This window comes from Anabrus simplex, chromosome 14 (assembly GCF_040414725.1).
Source record: "Anabrus simplex isolate iqAnaSimp1 chromosome 14, ASM4041472v1, whole genome shotgun sequence".
Taxonomy (NCBI): domain Eukaryota; kingdom Metazoa; phylum Arthropoda; class Insecta; order Orthoptera; family Tettigoniidae; genus Anabrus; species Anabrus simplex.
The window spans coordinates 76083950-76098615 of record NC_090278.1 but is presented as its reverse complement, the minus strand read 5'-3'; the positions used below and the strand labels follow the sequence as shown (position 1 = coordinate 76098615).

Sequence of the window (14666 nt, the reverse complement as noted above, 5' to 3'; positions counted from 1 at the left end):
TGAAGTCCTGGGAGTCCAGTTGTGGGCGTCATGGATGCTTTATTCACACGAGCAGAGCTCCAGCTTTGCCATTTTTCGTGGGTATTGAAGCCTGTTATGTCATGTCATGCCTCTCTAAGTTCTCTCTACACTGCGCAGTTACAGTCCCGCGTCCCGTGCGCCCGCTGCACAGTTCAGCTAGTAGGCGAAGGGCAGTGCATAGTGGCGCTTCTGACGGGACAGAGAGTCGGTGTCTCCGGCTCGCTTGAGAATGTTTCGGAACAATTGACGCTCGGGTGTTCTGGAACAGCGGAACATAACTGTGCGCCGGCACAGTTTGCTGAAACAGGGACATAGTGCCCAACCCTAATGGGTACATTGATACATCTCTTTCTCCGTGGAATGGTGATTAGTTTTTGAGGCAGAATGTCCTTTTTATAAGCACAAAAAACGGTTAAATATGAGCTGTGTTTTCGAAGAGTCTCTTCTCTACAGCAATTTGGCTGACTGGAGTGCATCCCAGTTATGTTTGCAAAATGTCTCTTCTCCTCTATACTGTATAACAAGGACTGCCATTATTGTTTCGAAACTGTCTCTTATCCTCCATTACAATTAGATACAAAGGCAATGCAAAATGAGCATTTTATGCAATTTCTTTACAAATACGTTAATAATTGCGTAGTGGTGACATTGTTGCATGACTATGAAGTGAAGGAAAACAATTTAACTACAGGTTATGGTTAATAATACATTCAAGTCCTTCTGCTTCGTGTGCGTTTTCTCCTAAGTTATAGTGCTTTTACATACATTGTTTGGTATATTTAGTAAGTTTGGACATACTTTGTCAGGTGTTCACTGGTACATTTGTTTCCACGCAAAATAGAGGCAGAAAAACAGTCAAATAAAGATACTGTGAAAAACAGTGTAGTAGTTCCTGCTCCCTTGAGAAAAGAGAGAAAACGTACTAGGAATGAGGAGTGGAGGAAAAACGTTGAGAAACGAAAACTCTATGCTCAGAAGAGACTACCACCCATGCCGAATTATACACATGTCAGCAGTGTTTTGAAGTAAAGATTTATCTATGCAGGAGTCAAATCAGGACCTCAAGTTCTATAATGACATTGTTAATAGCGACACTAATGAAGCTACTCCGTCCGAAGCCGAAGATGAAGGGGAATTGATGGAAGACGTGGATGTTGTTTAACCACTTTCAAAGACATTTAAAGTGTTTAAATCACTTGGGAACTTAAAATTTCATAAATGGTATTTACTTAAGAGTTACATGCCTTAGATTATTATAAAATTCTTGAACTTACGGTATTCATATTTTAATTACACTGTAAACACAAGTCACCCTTCCTGTATCAGAGCAGCTAGCAGACTAATAAAGTTAAGACAATTCCTGGTTCTCTTAAATATCTGGGCATGTTCCAACTTGGAGAGCTAGACATGCACAGACTTGCAGGCAGTGAATAGTGATATACTTACTTCAGAATTACTCCAGTAAGTTATGTAATCAATTTGTATTAATTTACATATAATACATCACATAATCTATTTACATATATAGCCAAACTCAGAATTTTAACTATACCAGTCATATTCTTTGTTTGTGAGGGACAATGACCTTAGATGTTAGGCTCCTTTAAACAAGCATATTGTTTATAAATTTCATATTTTTAAACTACCACCACCAGAAGTATTTTATTTCGAAAAGTGCCATTTTAACCAATTTCCATTTTTTCAATGGTTTCATTAAAAAAGTGGAGAGTGTGTGTGAGGGTTGAATTTTTTTGGTTTCTCTACTGGGCAGTTCCAGGGAAGGTACCCACCACTCTAGTCACATTGCCGTTTATCTATTCCAATGCCCTGTTACAGGAATCCAGTGGAATGTGGGTCTCTTGCCAGAGGCCAGTTGTTTGCAATATCTCAAGAATGATTTTTGGCTTCCCTTGCACTTCAGTTCTGTTATTTCCACATCGAACATCACAAAGACGTAATTCTCCGTTACTTCCTTATACTTGTTCGTTTTGCTGTGTACAGCTGATTCTGCAGCAAAGCCAACAAGCTCAGGTGTTTGAGGCATATGGGTAATGGCTAAAATGACAGCATAAGTGGCATTCCTGAAGGTAATTGCCTTGGTTCCGTGGTGTTATAAAGTCGTACCATTAGAACACTTTCCATTCTTACAGCTAATGCCCCTTGATTCCAGCATAGTTGGATTAGCAACATGTAATTTTAGTAACCTCGAACATCCCCTGGCCTTAATCAACAGTACTGGTAGTGAATAACTGACTATTTGATGTGAGTATATACAGTGTTCCCTGAGGTGTGCAGTGAATGAACTAAAATATTAGGAACGGTTAAACTTTCATGAAAACCTGCAGTTGAACCTCGATATCTTGAACCTCCATTACTTGGAATTTTCAGTATCTTGAAGTAACTTAAATTTCCCAGCCATTTGTCTATTGTTCACGTGTATTTATTTCTCTATTACTCAAAATTCAGTTACACGAATTTCTCAATTTTCTCCCTTGAAGCAAAAAGTACTCTCTAACTCAAATATTGTGCAACATCAATTGTGCAATACGGCATTTGTGGTTTGTGAGGAACAGTTTACAAGTAGAGAAAGGTTTATAGTGATGCTGGGAGCTAATATGACGGGAATTGAAAAACTAAAACTTCTGAAGATTGGAAATCGGGAAGCCTCGCTGTTTATCGGGTGTGAATTATCAGTCATGTATGAAAGCAACCCCCAAAGTCGCAGATTGCAAGCTCCATTTACAAATCTCGGCTGCGTGATATTGGCGGGAAGTTTTAACGTGAAAGAGGAAATGTTAACAGTAACAAACAGGAGAGGCTAACGGATTTTTTCCATAGGTGTTAATCGAGGTATGTTTCTTGTTTCACTACTGTATGTACTGTATTGTCTTCTAAAACGTTACTATAATAAGGGTTATAATTAAAGTGATGCCGTAAAATAGTTTCTATGTATATTTTAAAATATTGTAAAAACTAATGTATTCAATATAAGCCTATAGATACATATGATTCAAATATGTTCTTTACATGGTCAAAACCTGTATTCTCTATATCTCAAAATTTTGATAACTCGAAATAAAATTTAGCTCCCGAGGTGATTCAAGATAGAGGTTCCACTGTATATGAATTATCTTTGTCAGTAATTTGTCATGTGGGAATATTGGTTAATTTATTTGACTGTCCACTAAACCAGAATGTCATCACAAGATAAGGACTTGAAATGTTAACACGATGTTATCAGGGAGATGGCTTACTGTTACTGGGATCATTGGTCGTGGTAAAAGGTGAACAGCTGGTGACGAACCCACTGCTGCGTTATGGTGACAGTGTGCTATTGCCTAAATGAAAAACATATTCTGAGTGTTCACTAAAAAGGGGATGTTTTTATACTTAAGTTAAGCTTTAACTTAAGGATGAATGTATTTGTGTACTGTGGTCTTCTGCCATGAAGGGGGACCATTCTTTTGGTATAAGAAATGTCATGATTTGATTATGTGCCTACATTGTTTAAATTTTCATGCAATTTTTAGTCTCTTCTCAAAAAAACAACCAGGTTAATGAGCATGACATTTACAGATACTGCATAAACTGTAAGAAGCACCTTTACTTTGGCTTTCATGTCATTCTTAATCATGTTATTCTTCTCTGCAGTATGCGAGTTGATGTCAGAAGGTGAGATCACGGACAAAGGAACTGGCCAGTACTGGTGTGATCAAGCAGAACAGCTCTTCCCACACAACCCAGTGGTCTTCAAGCTGAAGGAGAAGCTGCTCAAGTGTGAGGGAGAAACAAACTCTGCGGAACTAGAAAATCTTATTGCTGGTGAGTGAGGGGTATAACAGGTATAGTAAAATCTTGTGGAATGTCTGACAGGACTTTGATGCACTGTAGATAAGTTAATGCTATAGAAGTATTGTTGGATGTAGCTTGTGCAGCTTTTTGGTGGCGGGGATTATTGATTAGACTTCTATTACTGACTGATCAGATACGCTTTACTCCAGTGCGTGCAAGGAGATGGCACGGTATGCCAACATGTTTTGTTCCTGGACCCTGGCCTTCATTTGGTGCGTGCACACATGCCCGATGTCGTCTTATTTTAGCTGTTTCTAAGCGTATGTGGGTCTGATTCTGTCTGTAATTAGTCGGAGAGGGTGTTATGGCTTGTGCGTTTTCAGCGGCAGTATGCTTTTATGTACTACTCATATGTGTTAACTCGGTCAGCTCATGAAGTTCGAAGACTCTTTCAAGAAAGAGTTCTAGACGTGGATGTTTCTAGTTGTAGATCAGTGCAAACCTTTACCAAAAAAAAAACCAACCCAACAGGGAACTTGAAGTATCCAGGCTAAGACATAAAAAAAGCAGTCCAGTGTTCTTACCAAAGGAGAATTAGATGACATTAGTCATCGTTTTGAAAATTCTTGGAAGAAATTAGTTTGTCATCTTCAGAAAACTGGGGAATTTCATGTGGGTCTGTACAAGAGGCTAATAACTTATAACACTTACTGTCGTCACACTTAAAGCTGTATGAAATACCGTATAATCTCGAATACCACCCGCCACTGAATAAGACCCGCACCCTGATTTTGAAAGAACAAAATTTAAAAAGAAAGTGAAGTCAAAATTATTTACAATCTTTACTAACGCACATCAAATGATTAGAAAATACAAATAAAAGTTAGCGAACATTACCAGAACGATATCCAACGTGTTAATTCATCATCAGTACCAACTTGGGAACTTTCACCATCACCTTCCCACAAAATGTCATCGCTGCCATCCATAGCATTAGAAATGCTACATTTCCTGAAGCTCTTCCGTATGAAGTCTCCAGGGATACGATTCCATGCCGTCAAAATCCACGAACACAGCAGCTGAACTTCAGGGTGCTGAATGCGACCAGTTGGCGTCAGAGTGTGATTATCAGCCGCTATCCATTCTGTATAGAGCTGTCTCAAGGCTGCTTTAGATGGACGGTTCACGCAGACATCCAGCGGCTGTAGCATAGACGTCATCCCGCCCGGAATGATTCCTAGATCGGTTTTCCCATCCTTGATATGTTTCTTCACAGCGTCTGTTGTGTGGCCGCGGTAACTGTCGAGAACAAGCAAGCTCTTTTGTCCCAATAATACACCAGGGCAATGTCGCCAGACACACTTTACCCAGTCTTCCACTAGTGAACAGTCCATCCAGTCGGAGTTCTGAGATGTGACAACATCAGCGGGTAGATTTTTAGGAAGCGTCTTTCGCTTGAGAACAATGTGCGGCGGCAATTTGGTTCCGTCGGCGAGAATACACAACATTACCGTACACCGTTGTTTTTCATTACCACCTGTTCTAATGGTAACAATTTTGCACCCTTAACATTCACAGTCCTGTCCACTGGCATTTCACAGTAGACTGGCATCTGATCTGCATTGCCAATTTGGGAAAGCAAATATGCATGTTCCTTCCGAAACCGAATTATGTGACGCTGAAACGACGATAACTTCTCATCGTGGGTACTAGGAAGACGCTGTGAAATTGAGGCACGCCTTCGTGTGCTCAACCCATTTCTTTTATAAAAATTACATACCCATCCTTGGCTTGCCTTAAACCCTTCCGTTGAAAGTTCCTTTGTGATCTTAAATGCCTTTAGCTGACACGTTTCCGTTGATACACCATATCCCAAATTCCGCCTTTCTGTCACATATTTATAAAGTTCTTTTTCAATTTCTGGAAACTGTACACTCGGTCCACGATACGCTCTACGATCACCACTATGTGTTAATAGCACATTTTTCTTCTTTCTCCAATCGCAAATACACGACTCTTCAATATCGTATTTACTACCGGCTACCCGATTTCCAATAATTTCGGCTTCCTGGTCTTTCAGTTTCTCACTCGCAGTAGAGGATCGCAAACGCTTTGTGGAATTCATGTTGATACTCCGAGAATCTGTGCGAAACTGACACCAAGCACGAATGTAGCATATACCGAGAGCGGAGAGAACATTGCTACCAAGCCGTGCCGGCGGTGATGCCAGATTTACACGCATTCGGAAAGATAAATTTCCCATATTTTTAAATAAGCGATATTTTCGAAACAACAGTGCGGGTGGTACTCGAGATTATACGGTAACTGTGGCATTGCTCTTCAATCAGAGGATCCTGTATACAGGCACACATTTTGTGAGGAGTCTGGAAAACTTACTCAGTGTACATATAGACCCACATTTAATATTCTTCTTGGACGAAGCCTGGTTCCACCTCCATGCTTCTATGCATGTACAAACCAATTGTTACGGGAGTGCTGTTGAACATGACGACATACATGATGTGCCCCTCCACAATGTAAAAATCTGTATGGTGTGACATCCGCGGTGAAGAAATCGTAGGATAATTTTTTTATAAGACTGGTGTTTCTGTTGCTTATGTGAATACCCTACTAACCAGTTGTAAGAGTTAACCGATAGGGAGAGTGATTTCTTGCATTTTTCTAACAGATTCTGCCACTGCTCACTCTGTGAATAATTTCGTAAGTCCCAAAGTGTTTCTAAAGAACAGTGTTATTCGTAGGGATTGCCCCCCCCCTCTATTTCTGCGATGTATCTGCCTCCAATTTTTATCTCTGCTTTTTTTCATCATTCCTTTCACTTATGTTTGACTGCTACTAACAAGTAAGTTTGAACTTTTCATTATTATTATGTATGCAGTAATTCATTATTATAATGGATGGGGTATTTAAAACAGTTATAACGAAAGACCAAACAACAAATGCCTGAAGATTTCTTGCACTGAGGAGGCACTACTAAAATTTCATTGATGAGAAAGTTCATTAGCAGTCACCTCGGAATTGTACACTTGCTTTGTTATCAAACTTCTCCCACCAAAGGGAATTCGACTTGATCTTGGTGCAATGTTCAAACAACTGATCGCCTGACGACCGCTTCTCAATTTTGTTTAAATTGCGCACGACGACTGACATCTTTATAAGGCTTGTAGTGGTAGTGAAGTATCCATGTCCGTCTACCAACTACCAAAATGTGTCTTACCTATGGCGCGACAGCCCATTTTCGGCTCATGGCCTCCCCAGTTGCTCTCTGCCATACTTGTCGATCTCGTGTAGCAACTCGTAAATTCTGGATCTTGAGGATGTGTGCTGCGTCCTGATGTATACCATCTTCCCATCTGTTACATGGCCTTCCCACAGGCCTTCCTCCTCCAAAGTCTCTTCAGAACACCTTATTTGGGATTTGATGTTCTTCCATCCTAATTAGATGACCTGCCCATTTAACTCTTAATTCGAATGGCATGCGACAGGGGTGCCTCGCCATACAGGGAATATAGGTCATTGTTATATCCGATTCTCCATTCCCCTTGTTCACATATGTGTCCATAAATTCTCCTCAGGATTTTCCTTGCGGAGGAATCTGTCTTCTCCATGGCTTTCTTTGGGAAGGATTTTCCTTTCGGAGGAATCTGTCTTCTCCATGGCTTTCTTTGGGAAGGTCCACGTATCACTTCCATACATCACTATACTGTGAATGAGGGTTTTGTTTAGCATAACTTTTAGGCTCTGCCATCTACTTCTGAAAATGGGTAGTACTGTGAAGTATGCTGTATTGGCAGCTTGAATTCTTGCCTGTATTTCTACCATTTCCTCATTCTTGTTGATTAGATGTACACGAAGATATTTAAACTCATCCACCACCTCCACTTTGGATCCTTCAGGGACAAGTTCGTCATCTGTATACTTCGTTCTCCAAGCCTGCACCATTATCTTCACCTTTTGTTCATTGGTTTTAAGTCCAATCTCTTTGCCTTCTTTACTCACGTCTTCAAATACTTCTTTAATTGTCCTTGTTTCTACCCATCAAATTGTCATCAGCTTATCCAACTAGTTGAGCTTTTTTTGTATAGAAGTGTTCCACTGGGGTCCACCCTTAACTTTCTAATCACTGTTTCTAGTGCCAGGTTAAATAGAATTGGTGCCAAGCCATCTCCTTGCTTCAATCCCTAATTCACTTCGAAGAAGCTGCCTACTTCAGTCTCATTTTTCACTCCCATCGTATTCCTCATAGTTAAGAGGCGGCCGTAGTCAGCTCAAGATCCATCTTTTATTTCAAAATATCGCCACTAGTCTCGTTGATGTCGACAACTAACTCCACTGATAGTTACATCGCGGGTGCATAGATGGCAGTACGAAAGGCCAAGGCCGAACGAGCGATTCCCCTCTCACCCTCCAGCGTCACACAGTCTGTCACCAGGAAGTTGTGATACAGTACTTGCACGGAGCTGATGGTGTTGACATTTGTACGGAATGCGAAACATTCCAGGAAATTATTGAGCATCGGTTAGTGCTGAGCAAAGCAGTCAAAATAAGGTACTGTTTCCGACAAAAATAAATGAAATGGCGTATGGCTTTTAGTGCCGGGAGTGTCCGAAGACAAGTTCGGCTCGCCAGATGCAGGTCTTTTGATTTAACTCCCGTAGGCGACGACCTGCGCGTCGTGATGAGGATGAAATGATGATGGAGACGAAACATGCACCCAGCCCCCATGCCAGAGAAATTGACCAATTATGGTTAAAATTCCCGACCCTGCCGGGAATCGAACCTGGGGCCCTTGTGACCAACGGCCAGCACGCCGGACACTGTTTCCGATGTTGAAATGAAGTAGTGCATCAACCCCGTCCCCGCCTCACGTCTTTCCCTGTACCGGCCAGTAAGTGATACATAATATAATTCTATCCAATGAAAATACAAACTGATATAACCGAAGAATTCATTTACGCATTTTTTAGTCACACAGTGATACTTTGGACATACGATAAAGATTGTAACGCGACCAAGAACGGAATTTTCCAACGACCCTGAGTAAAAAAAAAAAAAGTCTTACAAATTTATAACAGTTTTTTTCCCTTGGAAACAAACAGTTCTGAAATATATAAACAATGTATAAAACATCGCATTGCATATTGTGTTAAAATTTGAATTCGATAAAATAACTTGTTTTCGGAGACGCAGAGGTGGCGGAATGTTGTCCCGCAAGAGTTCTTTCTTCCAATACCACCGCACTGAGCCAGGATCGAACCCGCCAAGGGGCAGAAGGCCTGCGTTCCAACCTTCGAGCCGTTGTGAGAGTCTCTTTGTCTTTACAAAGACGGATTTTAAGTCGTATGTTTTCGTATAAGTTTTAAATAATAAATGTTACAGCATCTAAAGATCCATTAGTTTTGTATTTCATGACTTGAGTGGAGTGTAATTAGAGTAACTACTAAGCTCAAAAGAATACCACTTCATTCTCGCTTTCGATGACGTCAGGCGCTTTAGCCAATAGCAACGCTGCTCACCGGAATGACCTATCTGACCTGTGAGTTATTCTAGTTACGCTGGAAAACCCCATTTCCAAGAAATACAAGGATTGTAAACGATGGTTTTGTATACCTACCCGTTATGAAACTCTGAAACGGTGCTGGTAAAGAACGCAACAGCTGAGGGGCACTGCAACTTCCCTCTGTAGGTGGGGGTAGTAAAATAACACCCACAGTATCACCTGCCTGTCGTAAGAGGCGACTAAAGCGGGCCCCATGGGCTCTGAACTTGGGAGTCTGGGTTGGCGACCACGAAGCCCTTAGCTGAGTCCTAGCTTTATTTCCACTTACTTGTGCCGGGATCCTCACTTTGATATATCCCTCTTCAACAAGTGTCATATTTTTTTTTTTTTTTTTGCTAGTTGCTTTACGTCGCACCGACACAGATAGGTCTTATGGTGACGATGGGGCAGGAAAGGGCTAGGAGTGGGAAGGAAGCGGCCGTGGCCTTAATTGAATCGATTATTTCAGAAAGCAGTCAAGTGCCAAAAATTGGAAAAATGAGTTAATGGCAGAATATGTTACTAAAAGGGTATACTCACATTTTGGTGCTGAAACCAGTCAAGAAACGTCGTCCCATAATGGTCAGGCATTACGTTGAATTTCGTATTTAGTTCAGAAACCAGTTAAGTGACACCGCTTGGTTGGTTTCTGCAGTAAACTGCTGGTACCTTTCCGGTTGGCGCTGCTGTTCTGAATCCAGAAAAACCAGCTGTTCATCTGTTTTTGTTGCCATTGTTGTGTTTCTGGAATCGCATGTTCCTAGTTTTGTGAACAACTGATTCAAAAAATGTTTCTTTCGTTTAGTGCAGTGTTTTTTTATATTCTTAGTAATATGTCTGAAAATTCAGAAGCGGGTTCGAATCCCACTGTCGGCAGCCCTGAAGATGGTTTACCGTGGTTTCCCATTTTCACACCAGGCAAATGCTGGGGCTGTAACTTAATTAAGGCCACGGACGCTTCCTTCCAACTCCTAGGCCTTTCCTATCCCGTCGTCGCCATAAGACCTATCTGTGTCGGTGCGACGTAAAGCCACTGGCAAAAAAAATTATTCAGAAGACGAACCTGTATCTAAAAAGGAAACGAGGATTGGTAGACAAACAAACTCACACGCGTAATATTATTCGGAATGCAAGGGTAAAAGGAGAAGGTTATATTTCTTACTCAGACAAGGAAGTACCTGGTCTGAGCCCCACATTATTCTTTGTTACTGTTTGTTTTAGGTGCCCATCAATATCAAGACGATACGTGAATTAAATGCCTTAAAACCTTACCTGATGGAATATGAACACTTTTATGACAGCATTTTACAAGGCCTAATACAGAGACAGAATGTGCTGTGGAGTTTGTTTATGAGGACTGATTACCTCTTGTCATGATGAGCAGGCATCGCTGATTTCATCCTTTTGTATCAGCAATACAGTCTAAACCTATTAAAATATGTTTTTTAAAAACAAATATGGGGTTTATGACAAAATCCCTTCCAAACTCAAGTTTATCCCTTAAAAATATGTTTGCAACACTCGTTTATTTCAGAAACCAGTTAAGTGGAAATATTTTCCGGTTTTTTATAGCAAAGTTAATAAGCACAAAATATTTCTCCTTAGATAGAAATTATTAAGAGATATAATACTTTCGTGCTAAAATATTAAAACCCCTACCATAACATTTTATCTGATGCTAGACAGTTTTTTTCATTTTCCCAAAAATTTGTGAACTTGGCGCTTGACTGGTTTCTGAAATAATCGATTCAATTAAGGTACAGCCCCAGCATTTGCCTGGTGTGAAATGGGAAAACACGGAAAACCATTTTCAGGGCTTCCGACAGTGGGGTGGTGGTGATTATTGTTTTAAGAGGAAGTACAACTAGGCAACCATCCTCTATTAAAACTAATCAGAGAGAAAAAATTGAAGGAATCCGACACTTCGAAAAATGAAGATATTGGTCAAAGGAAGACAAGGGCCACGAAGGGCGCAAAAATGAAGGACTCCCTAGCCCTCGCATACCTAATAGCGACGGGGTCGGAAGAGAACAAGAGTAGACCAAGGGAGGTCGGAAAGGATAGATGAAAGTGAGGAGCCTGGTACAAGTAAGTGGAAGCAATGCCAGGACTCAGCTAAGGGCCTCATGGTCAACAGCCCACGCTCCAAAGTACAGAGCCGCTGGGCCCCCTATTAGTCGCCTCTTACGACAGGCAGGGGATACCGTGGGTGTTGTTCTACCACCCCCACCCACATGGGGCGACAGTGGGGTTCGAACCTACTATCTCCCGAATACTGGATACTGGCTGCACTTAAGCGACTGCAGCTATCGAGCTCGGTTCATCTCCTTTCAGAAGATCGGCTACCATAATAGAGATTCTTGCTTTGGATGTTGCTCGGTAGTGTAACAGTTGAACCAAGTTTTCAAATTATCAATCCAAGGAATGCGCCTTCTTCCTGGTCATCTTTTGCCTTGTATCTTCCCTTGAATAACCAGCTGCAGTAGACGATATTCTCTTCTCTCATCTATCCTATCCGACCACATTTAGTCAACGCTTGTTCTTTTCCGACCCCGACGGTATTACGCAAAGAGGCCTATGGAGTCTTTCATTTTCACGCCCTTTGTGGCCCTTGTCTTTCCTAGGCCGATACCTTCATTTTTCGAAATGTCGGATCCCTTCCATTTTTTTCTCTCTGATTAGTGTTATATAGCGGATGGTTGCCTAGTTGTACTTCCTCTTAAAACAATAATCGCGACGTAAAGCCCCTAGCAAAAAAACAAACAATAATCACCACCACCGCACTGCAACTGAAAAACGGTTATATTCTTGTAATTGTTTCATTCAACAACGGTTGTGTTCCCGAAACGGTTGCGTTCTATCTGTCCCAGCTGTAAAGGGTATTACAAACTGTGACACATGCACGGAGCCTCAAGGAGGGTTGTAATGCAGAAACAGGGGAGGTTCGCCTGCAAGTCTCGTATCGAGAGCAAGGGAAGCAGTGCAGCGGTGAGTTTCCGTGCACACTAGTAACAAACGTAGATTTGAACCCATATCCAGTGGCGATTCTAGCCCTGGCGGGGCTGGGGGTTCAGTTTTAGTGAATTAATTATTTTAAAATTCCTTGATTAATAAAGAAATTGATAATTTACAGATATAACGTATTTGAAATAAACATGTTAATGGTTGCGCTAATGTTGCCCATTGTATTTTCATAAACATGGTTACTTTTCTTTTGAATTCCGTTACCAAGACTTTCAATTCCAAACACCCCCCCCCCCCCCCCCCAATTTTTTTTCTAGTTGCTTTACGTCGCACCGACACAGATAGGTCTTATGGCGACGATGGGAGAGGGAAGGGCTAGGAGTGGGAAGGAAGCGGCCGTGGCCTTAATTAAGGGGCCGCGGCCTTAATTAAGGTACAGCCACAGAATTTGCCTGGTATGAAAATGGGAAACCAGGTATAACCATCTTCAGGGCTGCCGACAGTGGGGTTCGAACCCACTATCTCCCGGATGCAAGCTCACAGCCGCACGGCCATCTCGCCCAGTGTTAAAAGTTTTAATAAAGTTTAATGTCTTATTACAAATCAAGCATTTTGCCATTCCATTGCACTCGGTAAAAAATATAACGTGCTATTGAAAGGTCGTCCCACAACTAGCGCGTAACGAAGTGTTGTCAGCGTGTCCACTGCCGCTTGTTATGAAGCAAGGGTGAGGAAGCAACTGATAGCAGTTGAAGATCTCACTCACCACATCCCTGCATGGGTAAGAGCTAATCTGTCATCATCCCTCTTCAAGGACAAGGCTTTGTGACGCTGCGGCATCTGACGGAAACTGGCTGAACTACCAGCACTAGAATTCGGTCGACACTCGGAAGTCAATAAGCAGAGCTTTATTAAAATCACGATTAAATATATAAAGAATCCCTAATTTTGAAGTATGTTAAAGTAGCCGCTTAGAGAAAAAAATAAACTTCCCTACGGTATAGTTTACTTCTAATTTGAACACCATCTTGACTTAAAACAAGTTTAGGAAAACCGTGGTTCAGAGCTCAATTTCATATGGAGATTCGTTATTTTAACTACCATTTTATAACTATACTTGCATTTCTTTTTAAAATGCTTTTACACTAATGAGAAGTGTATCACAGACTACCGTACGCTATAAAAACAAAATAATTTTACCTTGTTCCGTTTCCTTATAGAAACTCTTACAAACTTTTGACCCATGTTACAACAACTACTGAGCTGGTGGCCGGCCGTTCCAGCTCCGGCCGCCTCTTAATTCCACTAGTTGCACCAGCTTTTCTGGTCTCTTCAACTCTCTTAATATCTCCATTAATTTATCCCTGTCAATAGTCTTATGCTTGTTGAAAGTCTATAAACATCTATGCCCCGTTCCAACACTTCTCCAACACTTGTTTCACAGTAAATATCGGATCAATTGGTCTCTCGTACTTGCCGAAATCTGTTGCATTAGATCGTTTACGACCAAAAACCAAACCAAACGCTTTCTCATCTTTCCACTCACGTTACGCCAGTATCTTCCTCTGTGTCAGCGATTTCCAGCCTTTGAAGTGCTACAGCCCTCAGGGGTCAACGGACCACGGGTTTGGGAATCGCTGCTCTGCATCACTGTTATAGGCCTATATGGTAAGCCTTCCCTTTTGCGAACAAAATTGTGTAGAATGTACAGTTTCTTGGCATGGTAATGGATAGTTTATGTTCACATTTGATAGACCCAATAACGTTAAATTTCTGGGAGATCGTGCTGAAAGTACATTTGACAGTTCTAAGCTTAACTGATTATTAAATTTTTTTTTTTTTTGTTGGTGACTGTACTCTTTGCATTTGGTTTCATAAGATACCTTTGCAATGTGATAGCTTCTTTGGCAAAAAAGTAATGTGGGAATTATTCTTGTCATCAGATACCAAGGGCTGAGGATCTGGTAAATCTAGATCTCTTAGCACCCATTCACACTTTCATGATGCTTTAAAAATACCATCATCTCTGTTCCTGCCAGCATATCCAGTTTTTCATAATGTTTCTATCCACGTCACTGCATGCCATTAAAAAGAGAGAATGGAGACTTTTGTAATTGAAATGTTCAAATCCACTTCCAGGAATTTTCTGTATCCTAAAGTGCCTTCCATATAATGACTCAAGGCATTTTGGGAGAATCTACAGTTTGTGATATCTGTTTGCGTTCACTTTCTGTTCCTCTTCATTCTGTATGTGTGAACTTTTCCAAATATCAACAGTCTTATTTATGAATTTTCATATAGTGTTATTTCCACAGGCTATATAAAAGGA

General features: G+C 41.1%; 1 protein-coding gene across 1 annotated transcript in view; it reads left to right on the top strand.

Moving 5' to 3' along the window:
• Positions 1 to 14666, top strand: part of Nup358 (Nucleoporin 358kD) — a 343965-nt gene that overhangs the window by 57118 nt on the left and 272181 nt on the right. The window contains exon 3 of the mRNA XM_067157834.2: positions 3673 to 3843. Within this exon, the coding sequence (XP_067013935.2) occupies positions 3673 to 3843 (171 nt within the window). The remainder of the gene's footprint in view (positions 1 to 3672; positions 3844 to 14666) is intronic.